Below are 17212 nucleotides of genomic sequence, written 5' to 3' on the forward strand. Positions count from 1 at the left end.
AGACGATATATATATATATATTCACTTGTATTTTGCATCTTAGATCTGGAGTTTGCATGCCCCATAAAGAGAAATTCCAAGATTTTCATCAATATCTTAGTCCTTTGTTTCATTGTCTATTTCAGTGTCTCACAATCATGCCATGAGCCTATGCCATTATTTAGTGTGCAAAAATATTACGTCCACACATTGACTGAGAATCTTCTATAAATATTTCCTTTTCTTTTTCAAGATTCAAAAGTGACATCCAGATAGTAATTGCTTAATATTGCAAGAAATAACAATAAATAAATAAATAATTTATTAGGAAAAGAAGCACCAATCAAACAAAGATTTTAAAAATTTTAAAAAATTTAATATAAACCTTAAGTGATACAAGTTCACACAGGCCTTTCTCAACCAAAAGCATGCTTTCAATGTTTTCTTCCCAGTTTGGATCAATTATCCCAAATGTGACTCTGTGGTTGTCCTCGTGATCAGCTTTGCCTGCTAATATGAGGTAAGAAAATGAAAAACACAGCCTGATTACGTTCTAAAAGTTTCATATAGTAATTAGTTCTCCACAAGTAGCATCTCAAGCATTACAAAAAGACCAACCTGATGAAGGACCTTCTCTTGATTTCTGACCAGCAGACAACACAACTTCTGAAGGAAGTGGCGCAAGAGATGACCAGTAATCATTCTTGGCTTCAGCTATATCCGAATGAATGCCTGTTTTTTGAATGGTGGATAGTTTCATGTCAGAAGCTCATGTCTAGTCAAACCTACTATGGTGCGTTAATCGAGATAACTAAGTCCATAAAGTAGATAACAGATAGCAAATGAGTAGAAGCTTATGTCGAGACTTCTTCATTATGTTTTTCTCCATTTTTAGCATAACGGCCAGATTACCAGCTGTTTGAATCTCTACGTACATACATAAAAGCTAGATAAGATGGGAAACTGAAAATGAAACCAGCAACAATATTTACAAATTAAAATGTTAACAGCAGTAGGTAATTATAAAAATGGACATCAAATTTAATGCAAAATTTATAAATCATATTATACAGAGCAGGCTGACACAAAACATTTCGAAAATTTTAGCATCAATCCAAAAAAAAAGTAAAATACAGCAATTGCAGAAACATAAATAAAAAGAGCTAAAACAAAATAAATTTTAAAGATTAATGAAGCTAGATGCAAGACAGAATAGAAAAACCACGAGTCCTCCCTAAAAAGGTCAAGCTTAAAGACTGATATATTTTGGAGAGTGCTGATATAGTTTCTTGCAATTACTTCATCACCTGGCATATAGAACATGAAACTTCTTATCCATGAGTTTTTCAATAATAGAAATACTAATCATCAAAGCCAACAAATAGTCTCAAGGTTACCAATACCCCTAACAACAAGATGATTCTGAAGACAAAAAACCTCTGGTGGATGTAAAACAGCAGGGTTGTGAGAAGGAACATAGTCAATCACAAGCCCTGGGCTATCTCCAAGGGATGCAGAATGTATAATCTCATGTTGATTCAAAATTTTGAATTTAAGCTAGATCAAAAATAGCTGGAACGGCCACCATTGAATTCAAAGAATGTTTTTTCTTCTCTTTTTATTTTTCAGTTGAATGCTTCTCATTGCCCTGATTTCTGAGAGATTTACATAGTTTTGGGTGGTGCCCTGAAGCATCCTAAGAAATTATAACAACCTTTACATGAAAAATAATATAAATCAAATTCAACATTTTGTCAGTAGCCACAATCCCTGGAACCAATCTAAATCTCTCTCTCCAAAGTTTAGTGGCCTCCATTTCCAAAAGAATTCTTAATCATAGACGAGCTTGAAAGCCAAATTATATCAACAATCGTTTGCAGCAGTTTTTTAAAAATTGAGCCAAAAGAGTACAATGTAGATTAGTTGAAATAGTGAACCTAGAGACAAGGAAAGGCAACCCAAACAAGAATAACATGAGATTCCTATTAAAAAAAAAAAAAAAAAAAACTACTTAAAATATTCACATTAGCAAGAAATGAGTCTGGAATAATCAGCATTGACAGAGAGCCATGACGAGAACCAAAAAGCACAACTAAATAATCCCCATACCAATCTCAATTCAAGCATGAATCTGCAAACAATCTCCATACAAGGCTGTCCTCAAGAAACATATCAACAATAAAAAAAGAAAAAAAAAGATAACAATTCAATAATCTCATCATCTAAAAAAATGAGTGTTGGTTTAACATGAAAGGATGGAGAAACTTGTGATTAGTTGACGCAAGACTTACTGAAAATGTGTTGGAAATTGAGATGAACAGACAAACTAAAATATCAAAACTCTCATCTTCCATAATAAGCCTGCTGCAATAGAACAAGATGCACAAAACGGGAGATTCCACAGTGTAAAGGCCCTAGTAATTAGGGCCCCAAATGACTAGCATCACAAATGCCCTGAGGAGAAGGCAGTGAAGACGATGGCTTCACCTCAAATAGGTGACGTAGGAACGTATGCCACGATCCTATTTCCATGGAGTCCTGCGGTCCGCAGACTCTGTGATAGGCAGACCCCAGATAGCGCGAACACTGGCCCGAGACTTCCCTTTCTTTATTATTTCCTATTTTCCACAATTGTCCTTTTTTTACCTTCCTAATTTTCTTCCTATTTCTCAATTTTTAAGTAGGGCTTTTACTTGGGAGGCAATTTATATTTTATTATTTTCTACTTAGAAGGGAGTTTTGATGAGTGTTTTTATTTTGGGAGACGATCTTTGTTGTATGCACTCTGGAGTGTTGTATTCATTCCTTTTGCAAGTGGTGTGTTTGTATCATGAATAGCAACAGATGGTGGATCCTCCTCGACCTTCGTATCTCATCGTTTCGGAACTATCCTTGCTGTTTTCAGTTGGGAAAGCCGCCGAACGATTGTTACCCTCGTCCAAACATCGTCGAACTCACCTATTATCTTCTCCTTGCTATTCCACAACCACCTCGCCACAAAATCAACTTCCCAAATACCTTCTAGGAGGCCAGAATGGCATCACTTTAGTGTCAGAGCCCAGGAAACCCAAGATTTTTTTAGGGTTTTGTCTTTCTTGTCTCAATCCGAAATTCAAAAAATAATTCTCACAATATCTAAAATATTCCTACCGAAACTCCTAGCCCTAACCCTAAATTTTCAAAATTCAACTTTCCTACCTTCACAAAAATTTTACCCCAACACCTACACCTACACCTACACCAATACCTAAACCCATCAGAAGCCTGCTCTGGTTGTGTCGAAGCGAGAGTTATTATTCGTGATGAACAAGGGATTAGCCTTACAGCAACGCGACATCATTTTCAACTTTGGGAGAATGCCCAAGTTAAACTCAAAGTTATTGCAGTCATGTATACTATCTATGAATAGTGAATATTTGAGGGAAAAGGGGACATTATAGAAGGGTATAAATTGAATATTATTCATTTTTTGGGAACTTCTCTTGAAAGAAAATACTGGCACCCCCGGCCGCAACTTGCTCCAGAACTTGCCTTACTCTCCAACTTAAGACAAGTTCTTTTTTTACACACCTAAGAATTGTAATAGAGCCGCTCATTTTTGTACTAAGTGTGCTCTTGCTAGTTTCTTTTTTTTATGCATGTTGACGAAGATACAAATCTTTCATCTATAATTGTAGATGATAGGCCTTTTTTTGTACATCATAGATGCTTACATGCATACTTTTGTAACTTTGTTTGTTATTAATGGAAAAGCTCACTTTCAAGGAAGCCTGATCTCGAACTTAACAAAGCTGCCCATTTTTGTACCCAAAAGGGGTCTTTTACATAGTTTTTCTTTTGATACGGTCCCTGACTCGTCGGAGTTTTTTGTCATCCTACGTGAAAACAGGGCCTTGTTTGCACAGGTCTGAGGACCTATTTTTGTGCTTTTTTGTACTCTTTTTTATGTTTAATGCAATATGCATACCCTTTAACTGAAGCATGGAGAAAAAAACACAATGTCACAAGGAGCAATTCACAAAAAGGTGTACGGGGATTAACTATGGAAGATATGCAGTAGGAAATCCTCTAACAGCAATAGAGGCTTATCGCCATTGAAAGATGACAATTCGTGAGGTCACTCATAGCCAAAATGGTAAATCGTCAGATCAAGAGAAGCAAATTAATCCCTTCCACTAGGCAGTTTTCAGTGATGAAGAACTAATAACCCAAAGAATTGGCATAGAATAACAGAGAATTTAAAATTTTGGAGTAAAGACTGAATTGTTCAATTTTGACGGCCACATGGAACCGGATGAGTTTATCAAGTAGCTTAAGACAATGTAACAGTAATTTGAGTAAAAGGATGTTTCACCTGACAGGAGGATCAAACTAACCGTTATCAAGCCTAAGAAGAACTTTCCTTAGGGTTAGAGAATTAGATGCATCTTTGACAACAAGAAGGAAAGAGTAAAATTGCTATATAGTCCAAGAAGAAACGAGAGATGCAATGCAAGCACCTGCCAAAATAATACAAACAATACATATTTTTGAGATTTTATCACTTAACACAACAAGGTCTCTCGATAGAAAGGTACATCACTAAATTTGAGTAGCTTATGTTGAAATATGGACTAATGGAGCTCGAGGAGAATACCCCAGCTTGATATTTGGTAGGACAGAGACAGTTCATTGACAAAGTAGTACAATTACAACACTATTAGACATTACATAATATTCAGACTCAATAGCATCATCGAATAATCGTCACACCTTATAGGGAGAGTTCAACTGCAAGATGAAGCAACATGAGTATAACCATTGGAACATCCAAGCTAACCCGACATGAGAAAAAACTAGTTCAGAGTGGAGAATAGGTGGAGCCAACCAACACTCCCAATTCCATTCCAACTAGGAAGTTTGTCAAGTGTCATCATATTGGATACAATGCATCAGATTGCCAAAACAAGAGAATAATTTATTTCACTGAACAGAGAGCAATTGAAGAAAGGAATAATAACACAGGATACCCTAAACCAAGCAAGGACGCAAAGGAGAAGTATCAGTGATACCGTAGAACCCAAACCACGACTAAAAGATAAATTTTATTGCTAAAGTCAAAAGTGACAACACTGAATTCTCAATATCAAACAACACAAACATGTAAACAACAAGTAACGATGACAACACTACAAAAAAAGAAATAAAATAAAATAATACAAATAAATGGCTCCCTTGAGGATGGCGATAGGCCCGGAATGCAAGGAAGAGACGACGATGCTAGAGGGTGGATGGCAGTAAGTGGTAGTGGTGCTAGATGGCATATGAGGGTTGGCGGCCTGCTAAGAGGAGGCTGGTAGCAAGTGGCTGCAGTTTAGAAAATAGTAAGAGAGGAGGCAGTTGACTGGACAGCAATAGTAAGTGTCAACAGGTGGATTGGACAACAACAAAAATCGGTGTCTGGGCTAGACAACAGAAGGTACAAGCTCTGGAGGGGTTGGCGACAGCCAGAACAGGCCTAGAAGGGTTGGCGGCGGCAAAAACAGGCTCTGTGGGGGTGGCAGCAGTAGGTACAAGATCAGAAGGTCGGTGCGGCTACTGGAAGGCGGTTGGAAGCACAAACAATAGCAAGAAGAAGGGCTTGAAAGCCTATGCGGTGGTTGGAAGGAGCCTGAGGGTTTGACGGGAGCGGAATACAGAAAAGTTGGGGGTAAGAGAGATGGCAACGAGCAGGTGGAGGGGAATATGGAAGGATAACTATCCCTGCAGGATCGAGTTACAGTCGGAGCACCCCTTAAATCGCTGGAGAAGATCACCACCTCATACGACTTATAATCAGAGCACCTCCTAGCCTTCGGTTATAACCCCAAAAAGAAAAACAGTTGTCGATGGAAAACTGGACAGAAATCTGAAATCACCCTAACCAAAGCAAATAGAGCGCACGCCACACACATATAATGAGGAAAAGTAGATAGAATAGGTAATGAATAAAAATATGAAGGTGATGGAAAAAGAATGAGGTAGATAAGAAAAGTGCTAGACTAGGAAGGGCTAGACAAGGGAAGGAATCAAATAGAAAAAAGGGACCGCAGTACTGTAGCAGCTACAATACCGTGTCCCAGTAAGAATCTCTAAGGATTGGGGAGAGCTTTGACTTCATCTGTCGAAACTTCGGGGTTCTTATAATGCAAAATCAGGTCCGCGACATTCAACGTGGCGGAACATTGTAGCCTCTTGGCAGGTCGATCTTGTAATTTGTGTCATTCCACAACACATCTTGATAGAATAAATATGCATTATCTCCTGACATGTCGTGAGCTGGGGCTGTATAGATGTAGGTTCCTAGAATATAACTCTTTAGCCCTTAAGTCTATAACATTAATCTTCCACTTCCCGCACACGGCGGAATTTAGCTGATAAACCAATATGAGAGGAGAGATCAACTCTAGGGTGGACTCTATGTCAGTTTGCACAATTCTCACTAGCAACAACTCAAGGAAGGCCTTTTATTCATTGCTAAGGCCCAAATCCCACTAAAGAATTTCTTTTCCTATCAAGCTCATAAGATAAATATCAAGGCTAGAGTTCATCCCTCTTGTCTGGACATCCGATGATGGATACCATGGTAAATTGAATCTAACTTCTTAATAACTCCATGTAATATTTCCGACATGACACAAAAGAGCCCCATTTCTGATGTGTTGGCCTCCCTTAGTAGGGGAAACTCAGGAATGAGTATAGATTTGTATAGTTCAAAGTTCTCTTATATGAGGTTGTCATGCTTCTAGGGTCAGTTCCTCAAAACTCAAGACTGCTAGGGCACCCAGCATGAAGTTGGTTGGAGTCTCTCCCACGGGCTCAACTGGGACTATGTGTAACTTTTCCTCCTCAACTGGAAGTTGGTCCTCCTTTGTGTCCTCACCGTTTTTAGTGCTTATTATGTCATTACCAACCTTATTTAAGAACGTCCTGCTTAGTGAAACAAATCACCCTCTAATTGTATAGTCTTATTCAACAAACCCAAATCCGTGGAACTTGCAACACCTCTTGGTCATTACAAATTTAAGGATGTGGATTGGTTTCATCTGTTCTCCACTCTAAATTAGTTTTCCTCTTATGGGCTCATCTTGGATGTTTCTTGGGCAATCTGGTTGTATGATCCTGAGGTTGAATCTGTCTGAAAAACGTGGTGATTGCCCAGTGATGTGGTATCTCTACCTCTAATGCTAGAGTCTAAACCTTCCATCTATAGTAAGCTGGTAAGACTGGATCACTTGCTTCATCTTCAGATTCTTCCGTTCTCCATATGTTGGCTCTTCTTTCGGCCTCCTCTGATACTGAATTCTGAAACATATTAGCTTTTCTTCTTCACCACTGAAATACTCTCGTCTCATTCACCTCTTCGACTTTCCCGATCCAAGTCGAGGGCAATCTCCCCGAGTTTCATCCTCAGTGTCCTCAAGCCTTCGCTTAAGTCGGCGAAGCTCTCAATGTATCGCTTCCCTGGTAGGTGCGGGCATGTATCACCTTTGTGGCATGGCTAGAGTTTAGGGTTGGGCGATGAAAGAGGGTGCATAATATTGATTGCGAGTGTGTATAGGGCTGATCTAGGGTGTAGAAAATTTATTTTAAGGTTGTTGATTTCAAAAATTTACTAGAAAGAAATTAGGGTTAGGTCAAAATTTGGCTATCGTTTGGCATATTTTACATTTAAAAATTTTTGGGGATGTGGTTTGGGTAAGAGCGAATGCTAGGAAATCCTCGGAGAGGAATATGGAAGAATAACCATCCCTACGAAATTGAGTTACAGCTGGAGCACCCGTCGAACAGTTAGAGAAGATCACCACCTCGGACGAGTTATAACTAGAACACCTTCTCACCTTTGGATACAGCCCTAGAAGGGAAAACATTTGCTGATGGTAAGTTGGACAGAAATCTAAAACAGAAAGACCAAAGCAAATAACAACTATATAAAATGAGAAATAGTAGATAGAATAGGTCGGGAATAGAAATAGAAAGGTGATGAAAAGAATGGAGGTAGGAAAGTAATAGAAAAAGAAGGGTTAGACAAGGCAAAGAATCAAATAGAAAGAAGGGACCACGATAGTTTATCAACTACAATACCACGTTCTAGTAAGCTCCCGCGTCAATCAGCTTGTAGCTAACGAGGGAGAAATACTAGTGATTCAAGCCGAGCCTGTGAGAGATACATAAGCAAAACTCACACCTATTGTCCTAGAAGATACCAAGTTTGAGATAACGGGCGTTCACATAAGAGCTTGAGGATGTAGTGCCACAAACTACCTTTTTGCAGGTGTTTAGAGGTGCATCAACAAAACTGACATTAGTTTTCAAAGAGAGCAAAGAGTTTAAGGAGCTAATACTAGATACAGAGTAGTCTCGGTGATATTGAAGTTAACCCAGATAACAATAGACAACAAATAATATTACTAATAAAGCTAATAGGTGATTATAACTAACACACTTGAAAGAAAAATAACAACCAACTCTGCAATCCGACTCAAATCAGGGTGGATTTCGAGGCGGTTGGCAATCTGAAAACAATAAGTCAGTAGTTTACTGGGATTTACACAGTTAGTACACAACAGATATTGATATTGCATGGATGTCTGAGATGATTGCAGCAAAGGGGGAGGGCTAGAACAACAACGGTGTCGAAGATGGAGTGTTGTAACATCGAAGGCAGCGAGTATGGAGGACTGGACCAACAATGGCAAAAGTGGATTGAAATGGTTGGAACAATAGAAGGGCTGCAGAGGGACATTTCTCGTGACAGGACAACAACAAGATGGCAAGGGAACGAGAGATAAGCGGTTGGAACAACAGCCAAGAGGCGGGGAAGGCGGTTTGACTACAAAAATCGTAGAAAACGACCAAAAGCAGATGCTCCAAGCAGCTGCAACAAGCAAGGGGTGGTCGAGAGCGATGCGGGAGGATGTGGAAAGGGATAGAGGAAGATAATCACCATCTCAAGAGAGAGATACGGCCAAAGCACCACCCAATCCCTCAAATACATCCCTCGAAAGGAGAACGGACATCGGGAGCTTGTCCTAAAAAACTCACAAAAACTATGAATCCAAATTCTAATAGACACAAAGACCAAAAAGCAATGAAAAATAACAGGAAAGAAATCATAAAAGAAATAAAAACGAGGCTTGTGGCCTGTCTCCTGCCTCCCACGCTCGTTGGAGTCACGGTGTCCCGTAATCGAAGTGGAATCTGCGTCAGCTCTCGTGGTTAGAGAAGCTTCAAACTCATCCATAGAAGCTTTTGTCTACTCATTGTATGACGTTTGATGGGTCATGTTGAAAGTGATACAAATGTAGCAATCTCCAAATAAGTCAATTATGTAGTCATTGTCATTCGAAAGCACATCTTGATAGAATAGATATTCATCTTATTTTGGCAAAATCCTAACTAGAATTGTATGTAGATGGGAATCCTGTGAACCAAGCCTCAAACTATTAAATGTGGAATTAGCTTCTTCCACTCCTTGCACTTGTCCGAGTGTATATGATGAATAAGTATGTAAGGATGAACCAACGCAGTGATGAAATCTAAGTAGGCTAAATCACACTTAAATATAACCACTCAGGAGAGATGTCTTTTTCTTCTCGGATATGACTTGGATTCAATTGAATAATTTTCTTCCCCAACAAGCTCCTAAGATAATTTTAAAAACTGTGGTTTATCCTTCCTGTCTAAATATCTAATGGTGGGTACACTGCTGACTGAATCTAATATCTGAATAAATTCATATAATCTTCGAGACGTGGCACAAAAGGGTCACATTTCTGACATGTTAAACCTCCCTAAGTAGAGGCAACTCAGGAAAGAGTCTATATATCTGAAAAATTTTAATTTCTCTTCTTTGGGGTTTATGTCTATGGTGTAAGTTCCTCAAACTCAAATTCATCTTTGATGATCAATGTTAATTTGGTTGGAGTTTCTCTTATGGGCTTTAGCTAGAATATATTTTCCTCATCAGCTGGAAGTTGATACTCCTTTATATCCTCACCTTTTTTCAGTGTTTATTGTGTCATTGCCAAATTTTTCAAAATGACCTGCTCTGTTATACAAATCATTTTCCTAATTGTGCAATCTAATTCGATATGCCCAAATCCATGGCAATTAAAACACATTATGATGGTGACAACTTCAAAAACTGGTTTGCTCGACCTATGCTCTATTCTGAATCAGTTTCTCCTCAAGAAGGGTCGGCTTAGGTTTCCTCCTGGGTGTACTCTGATTGTAAGATCCTGGGTGACACAAGGGTATTACTGAACTGGTCCAACCCAGTTCAGCTAGGAGGTTTCAGTGCACTAAGGAGGCTGAATCGGCCGACTGTTTGGACAGAAGCTTTGGGAGGGATCTACTGCCCTCTTTCCCCTCTATTCTCCCACCTATCTTAATATATACTCATTTCTTGTTGTTTAAGGTTCAGTTTTGTGTGCTCTAATTTATATTCCTGGCAACCAAGCATTCCCCCTTGCTAGAGTTGTATCTGAGGACAAGTGGTGCTCCAGCGATATCCTGCTCTCCAAGGTGGTGACTATCTCGACCAGTTTCCCCCACACAATCTTTTTCCTCTCCCCATCTTCCAGGCTCCCAGTCATGGCTTTCATCGTGACCCGCTTGTTGTGCCACCACAAACCCTCCTGCCACCTCACTTGCTAGCTGCCGCTCACACTCTCTCCTTGTCGAGCTGCACCAAGACGTTGGCCCTCTTGTGGGGCTGCACCACCCCCCCGCCCCTCTCTACCAGTTCCCCTACTAGTCGTTATGCTTTCGGTCGTTCCTGTGTCCACCACCGACCTGCACCAATCCTGTTGGCCTTTCCAGCCACCGACCCACCTACCAACTCCTTTGCTCTGCTCCACCGTCAACCACCCATCCTGTCACTGTTGTCCATGAATATTCCTATTTGAGCCTAGTTGAAGACTGCTATTTTGTTGTGTTTTTAATTTTTGTTTTAGCCCTTATTGTAAACCCTAGTTGTTTTGCTTAATATTATTTATTTTCGCTATTGTGGTTCGGGTTAACTCCGATATCATTTAGTATCAGAGCTAACACAATCTTAATCTTATCCTAAAGTTTCTTAGCATCCGTCTTACCGCTCCATCAAAAACTTTCCTATTTCAAAATCATAACCAATCTTTAACCCAACCCTAGTTACCCCTTATCGATTATCAAAATCAACAACTCTAAATCATTTTTTATACCAGCTTTCACCTCTCAACATTGAACCATAGCCATGACACCAAAGACATACATGCCCAAGCCTACCCGAAAAGAGATAAAGCGATACATCTGTCAACTTCAGTGGAAGCTTGTGGACATTGATAATCAAACCTAGGGGAACTTACCCTCAATGGTGTCAGGGCAAGTCGAAGAGTTGAAAAAGACAAGAATTTTAACCCCTTCCATAAAGGAAGTTTTCAGTGATAAAGAAGAAAAAACCACGACGTTTCATAATCCAGTATCAGAGAAGACCTAAAGATGAGACGTCATTTAGAAGACACAGAGACTTAAAAATAAAGATAGATCTACCCGAGTTCAATAGAGGTATTGATCCAGATGATTTTATCAAATAAATATAATTAGTTTAGAGGAACTTTGAGTTACAGAGAGGTGCCAAAAGATAAAAGGAGTTTGAAGCGAATAAATTGAGAAAGAGCACCTCTTTGTGGTGGAACAACTTGCAGAAGCAAATTAAAAGAGAAGGCAGTGATAAGATATCCAAGTGTGAAAAGATGAAAGTGATGCAGAGGAAATATCTCTCACCCAACTATTTCCACGATATATTTTTTGAGACTACACCTGCAGCAAATAGACCTATTAGTGGAGTTAAAGATGCAACTTGACCAGTTGGAGATGAAGTGTGATTTGGTCGAGCCAGAGGAACACCATAACTCGTTATATGGAGGGTCTAAAGCTCGTTATCAGCAATGTGGTTCAACTGCAGCATTATTGGTCACTTGGAGATGTCCATAACTTAGAATTGAAAGTGGAGAGGCAGCAGAAATAGAGCAAGCAACCACCAATAGTCAAGCAGCCACCCACAATTGGAGATACCAGCAGGAGCACGTCTCAGGGAGATGAGAAAACTCGTTTGGACAAGGATAGAGCCACCCCCAGTGAGAAGAAACATGAGAATAGTAGCACACCTACTACAATCCCTGTCAGAAAATAGTTCAAATTCCACGGATTTGGGCATATCTCCACCAGTTGCTTGACGAACCCAATTGCGGAGGAGGTTAGCAACGAGGAGACAACATAGGAACATGATGATGTGTATCATATTTTCTACCTGATCAGAGCGAGATGCTCGTAGTTCGACAGGTCCTATAGACGAAGGATACGAAGGATCTGCAGTGGCTTTGACATAACATATTCTACACCCGCTGCATGGTGAATGAAAATGTATGCAGTCTCATCATCAATAGAGCAGTAAGAATGTGACATTTATACAGATGATAGAGAAGTTGAGTATCATCACTCAAATGCACTCACAGACATATTCTCTGACGTAGCTTAAAAAACGAGAATAGGGTCGCATTGACCTAAGGTGCCCAGTAAAGTTTTAGATCAAGAGTCTACCGCAGGATCGGGTGTGGTGTGATGTGGTACCCATGGATGCTTGCTACTTGTTATTGAGGAGACCATGACAGTTTGATCGTAGAACTCAGCACGATGGATTCAAAAACAAACCTACATAATATCAATTTTCTTTTTTACAACCATACTTAAAATCAAGTTATTTATAGCTAAATTATAAATCTAGGATTCTTAATTTTCTTTTTATTACTTATAAGAAGAATATTAATTATTTTTTGCAAATTTAACTTTATACTTGAAGTTTTCATCTCTTTTTTTATGTCTTAGGCTCTGTTTGGGGCAACTTATCTGCTGAGAAGACGTTTTGAAAACGCTGTCTCACCGTTTGAAAACTGCGTTTGAACAATTTATCCGAAAACGCAGTTGATTTTTAACACTAAACGCAGAACGCGAGTCAAACCCCGCGGTCTGCATTTCCAGATAAGCGGCTTATTTGGATAAGTACAAGTTGCCCGAAATGCACCCTTAATTCCCTTGTCAATCACTTATAAATGTAAGAATCAACATTAGGATTTACAATTCATAATCTAATTAAATCAATTATAATTAATAACTTAAATAAATTTAATACTTTACCTTTTAAACCCTTTGCCTTCCCTAACTCATTCGAGCTGAGCAGAACCGAGCCTATTAAGGGTTCGGTCGAGCACCCCTACCACATGCAGAGCTCCGCACTCAAGCTTTTGTGATTCCCCTTTTCTTCCTCGCTCAGTACTCAGTCGAGCCTCAAATAACCGCTCAAGCCCCTCCTCCTCCCTCTGCAAGCAACACAAGTTGGACGACCCGCCTCCTCCTTTCTCGATGAGTCGCACGACAGGGAGAACCCACTACCTCCTTCCTTTTCCAACTCTCAACCAAGCTTCCGACAAATTGCACGAGCTCTCCTTCCTCTTCTGCGGCTAGATTACGGCGCGAATGCCTCTCCCTCCCTCTTCTTTGTTCGGGTAGGGATGCCCTAGCCTTCTACATGCTCAAACGAGCTTCTCCTACTCCTTCCTCCTTTCCTTTGTTGCTCGCAACACTCGACCATGTTGCGCTCAAGCTCCCTTCGGCAAGGAAAATGTCGTACAAAGTCTTCTTCCCTTCTAATTCGATTACAGGTAACCTCCTCCTGTTTGTCTTTCTTCTCCCTAATGTAGTTGCTGCTTCTTCTTCCTCCTCAATCACTTCTTTCTTCTCCTTTTCTTCTTCTTCCTCTACCTCAGTCCCTCACTATCACTTTTCCCCCCGTTTCTCTCGCACTCTCCTTCGCTCTCTAAGTGCATGTGTTTGAATGAAATGAGACAAGGAAAAATTCTCGTCTTAACACTCCCATAAGCGGTGCAATCTCACTAGAACGACACCTTTGTCGTTAGCAATGAAGTTCCATTTTTTTATGTTAAATAATTTAATTACTTCTCTTTTTTTAAAAATTTATTATATGAGCGAGGCGCCAAGGTAACTGGATATGAGCGGTTGGAACAACACCATGGGGCAGGGAAGATAGCTTGATCGTAGAAAACTGCATAAAATAGCCAAAAGAGCTTGTTTTGGGCGGTTGCAGCAGAGAAGGGACGGTCGGGAGCAATGTGAGAGGATGCGGATGAGAATAGGGGAAGATAATCAACACATCGGGAGAGATATAGCCGGTGCACCACTCAATCCCTCAAATAAATCCTTTGAGGGGAGAACAAACGCTAGCGACTGTCTTAAACAAACTCACGCCAAAAACTACAAATCCAAACCCTAATACACACATATATAGCGAAAGAATAATAAGGAAAGAATGATAATAGGAAGGAAATAAAAAAAGAAAGGAAAACAAGGCTTTTGGCCCATCTCCCTAGCTAGCAGGAGTAGCACTGTCTCGCGTCCGAAGCGAAATTTCCCGCGTCACCCGGATAAGAGAATTCCATGATTTTCAAACATATTGTCAATCTCTTTAGTCCTAACTGCCGAAAGAGGACCAATATATCAGAGATGAAAAAATTTTTTAGCTATTTTTGAAGACTATATGGAATAATCTAGGTGTTAAATATCAAATCAATTCAATAAGGTTGTCCCAGATAAATAGCTAGATAAGAATAGTGAGATGTTACCTTACAAATCTCGACATCAAATCAATTCAACAAGGTTGTCCCAGATAGATAGCTAGATAAGAGTAGTGAGATGTTACCTCACAAATCTCGACAAGTGTTTTATAGGAAAAAATATCAACGTTAGGAACAAGTCTTTCCAAAGAAGAAAAAGAAGTCTCTCCTACCCAACGAGAATGATGCGGAAGCATATGCCATGATCTTGTTTCCGTGGGATCCTACAATCCGTGGATTCCACGACAGGACCCATGATTGCAAGAACACTGTCCAGAAACTTCCCCTTTTTATTTTTTCCAATTTTCCATAAATTTCCTTCTATTTTTCTTTCATTTTTTATTTTCTTCCTAAATCTCTATTTTTAAGTTCAGTTTTTTACTTGGGGGACTATTTATTTGTTGTTATTTTCTGGTTTAGAAGACTTTTCATGATTATTATTATTTTGAGTGATATCGGAGTTAACCTAAACCACAATAGGGATAGTATATATTATTACTCAAAAAGAAAATAGAGTTACAAGTAAAGATATTTGGAACTAAAAAATAACAAAGACACAACACGACTAACCTAGAGCTTAGGTCGAGGGGGGTGGCGTTGCGGTTTACGGAGAAAATGCTCGTATGATGGGGGAATGATTGAAAGGCAACAAAAAACAATTGTGGTTGCCTATCGGATGGCAAGAAGGTGGGCTGCAACAGAGAAGTAGTGGTAGTGCATTGGATGGGATGGGTAAGCTCACGGTAGCAAAAAGAGGAGTTGTGAGGCTGGGCAGCATTGTCGAATGGTTGGACAGCGATATGAAAACAAGGGGAGGGCTTGAGGCGTTGCGTTGATGATATCGGATAGCAGGGCAGGAGTAGAACAAAAAAAGGAAAGACCGGTTGGTTGCGACAACGAAGATGGAGGTCTAGGACAACGAAAGCAGCGAAGTATGTAGCTGGGACACCAAGGGGAGACAAAGGGGAAGGGCGGTGGACTATGGGGCAGCAAAGGTCCAAGGATTGTGGCGGTGAGGGGGATGATTAGAAAGGTTGCAGAGGAGTTGCACAAGGATAACTATCTCCGATGAACCAAGTTACAACCAAGACACCACTTGAACCATTGGAGACGCAAACCACCTAGGAAAAGCTATAGTCGGAGCACCTTCTCACCTTCGGATACAGCCTAGAAGGCGAACACCGACAGTTTATGGTTGTCCTGAAAAGAAACATCTGCAAAAACTAGCTTCCAAATCCTAATACAACACATACATACGAAAGGACTAAAAAAGAATGAAAAATACTAAGAAAAAAAGCATAAAAAATGATAATCGGACTATTTCGGCGGCCCTTCTACCGCGATTTTAAATCACATGGTATTGTAGCAACTATAATATTACGAGAACATAGTGTTGCAATGCTCCCATGTCAATCTCTTGAGATTGCGGGAGCTTCGACCTCATCCGTCAAAGCTTTTGTCTGCACTGTTGCAATGCTCCCATGTCAATCTCTTGAGATTGCAGGAGCTTTGACCTCATCCGTCAAAGCTTTTGTGTTGAAAGTAACGGAGTTTTTGTAATCTCCTGGAATTGAGGGGCCTTCGATTGTAGTCCTAGAAGCACCTGGATCCCACTAGCGACTACATTGATCCCCAAAGCCCCTGAGTGGTTTTTCCCACTTGCGAGGAAACACTCATATTGGTCCAACCATATGGGGATATTCTGCTGAACTGAACAGGGATTTCGTGCCAAGTGTATTTTGTTAAATTCTCCAAAAGCAACCAAAATTTGGTACAACCCGATCTGAACTAAGGATAATCTGAGTCTCCTTGAATCGTTTCGAGTAGGGTTGTAAGCTAGCAAACAGGATCTCCAGAAACTCTCTCTGTACGAGTTGATCTATGTATGTTCCCGACTCTTCTCTCTCGCAGCCCTCTATCATCACGATGGTTGATCCTCTCGATGGTTCTCTGTTGGCAAGGACACCTATAATCTCAAACTATGCATAAAGTAGAGGTTGGGCTGTGATTGTAGCCCAAAGATCGTTAGTTGCTCGAAAATTGATTCGAAGTTTGGCTTGGATGGAGATCAGCTTAACATAAACGAGCCGATCTATGAGCCAAAATTTTGGATCGAAATTTTTTCAAGCCAATTTTGAGCCGAGCTGTGGTCGGCTTGAAATTGGATCGTTAACAACCTTAGTGATGTTTGGGCAGTAATTTAGTGAATTTAGCTCAAAGATCGATAATCGCCTGAAAATTTATTCGAATTTTAGCTTGGATAAGATCCGATTGAAATAAACTAGGGCTACAAACCAAAATTTTGGATCAAATTTTTTCAAGCTGATTTAGAGCCAACCTCAGATCGGCTCGAAATCAGATTGTTAACAGCCCTAGGTAGAAGGACTATGTACTTGCCATCTTTGATGAAGGAGCAGGTGTTCTTGTACTCGTCATGCTGAGTTCTACAATCATACAAACACGGTCTCCACAGCAAAAAATGGCAAGCATCCATGGGCACCACATCGCGCCAAGCCTAATCTTGCAGCTGACTTCTAATCAAAAAC

At 40.1% G+C, this 17212-nt stretch overlaps 1 protein-coding gene across 4 annotated transcripts in view; it reads right to left on the reverse strand.

The window, feature by feature from the left end:
* The window catches only part of LOC110025090 (coiled-coil domain-containing protein SCD2-like), a 151831-nt gene that overhangs the window by 65753 nt on the left and 68866 nt on the right, over nt 1-17212 (reverse strand). For 3 of the 4 annotated variants that reach the window (XM_020725364.1, XM_020725381.1, XM_020725387.1), the window contains exons 11-12: nt 598-711; nt 365-489 (exon numbers count right to left, since the gene is read on the reverse strand). In XM_020725364.1, the coding sequence (XP_020581023.1) occupies nt 365-489; nt 598-711 (239 nt within the window). The remainder of the gene's footprint in view (nt 1-364; nt 490-597; nt 712-17212) is intronic. The other variant, XM_020725371.1, reaches the window with a different exon arrangement.

The sequence above is a fragment of the Phalaenopsis equestris genome, unplaced genomic scaffold (assembly GCF_001263595.1).
Source record: "Phalaenopsis equestris unplaced genomic scaffold, ASM126359v1 Scaffold000002, whole genome shotgun sequence".
NCBI classification, from domain to species: domain Eukaryota; kingdom Viridiplantae; phylum Streptophyta; class Magnoliopsida; order Asparagales; family Orchidaceae; genus Phalaenopsis; species Phalaenopsis equestris.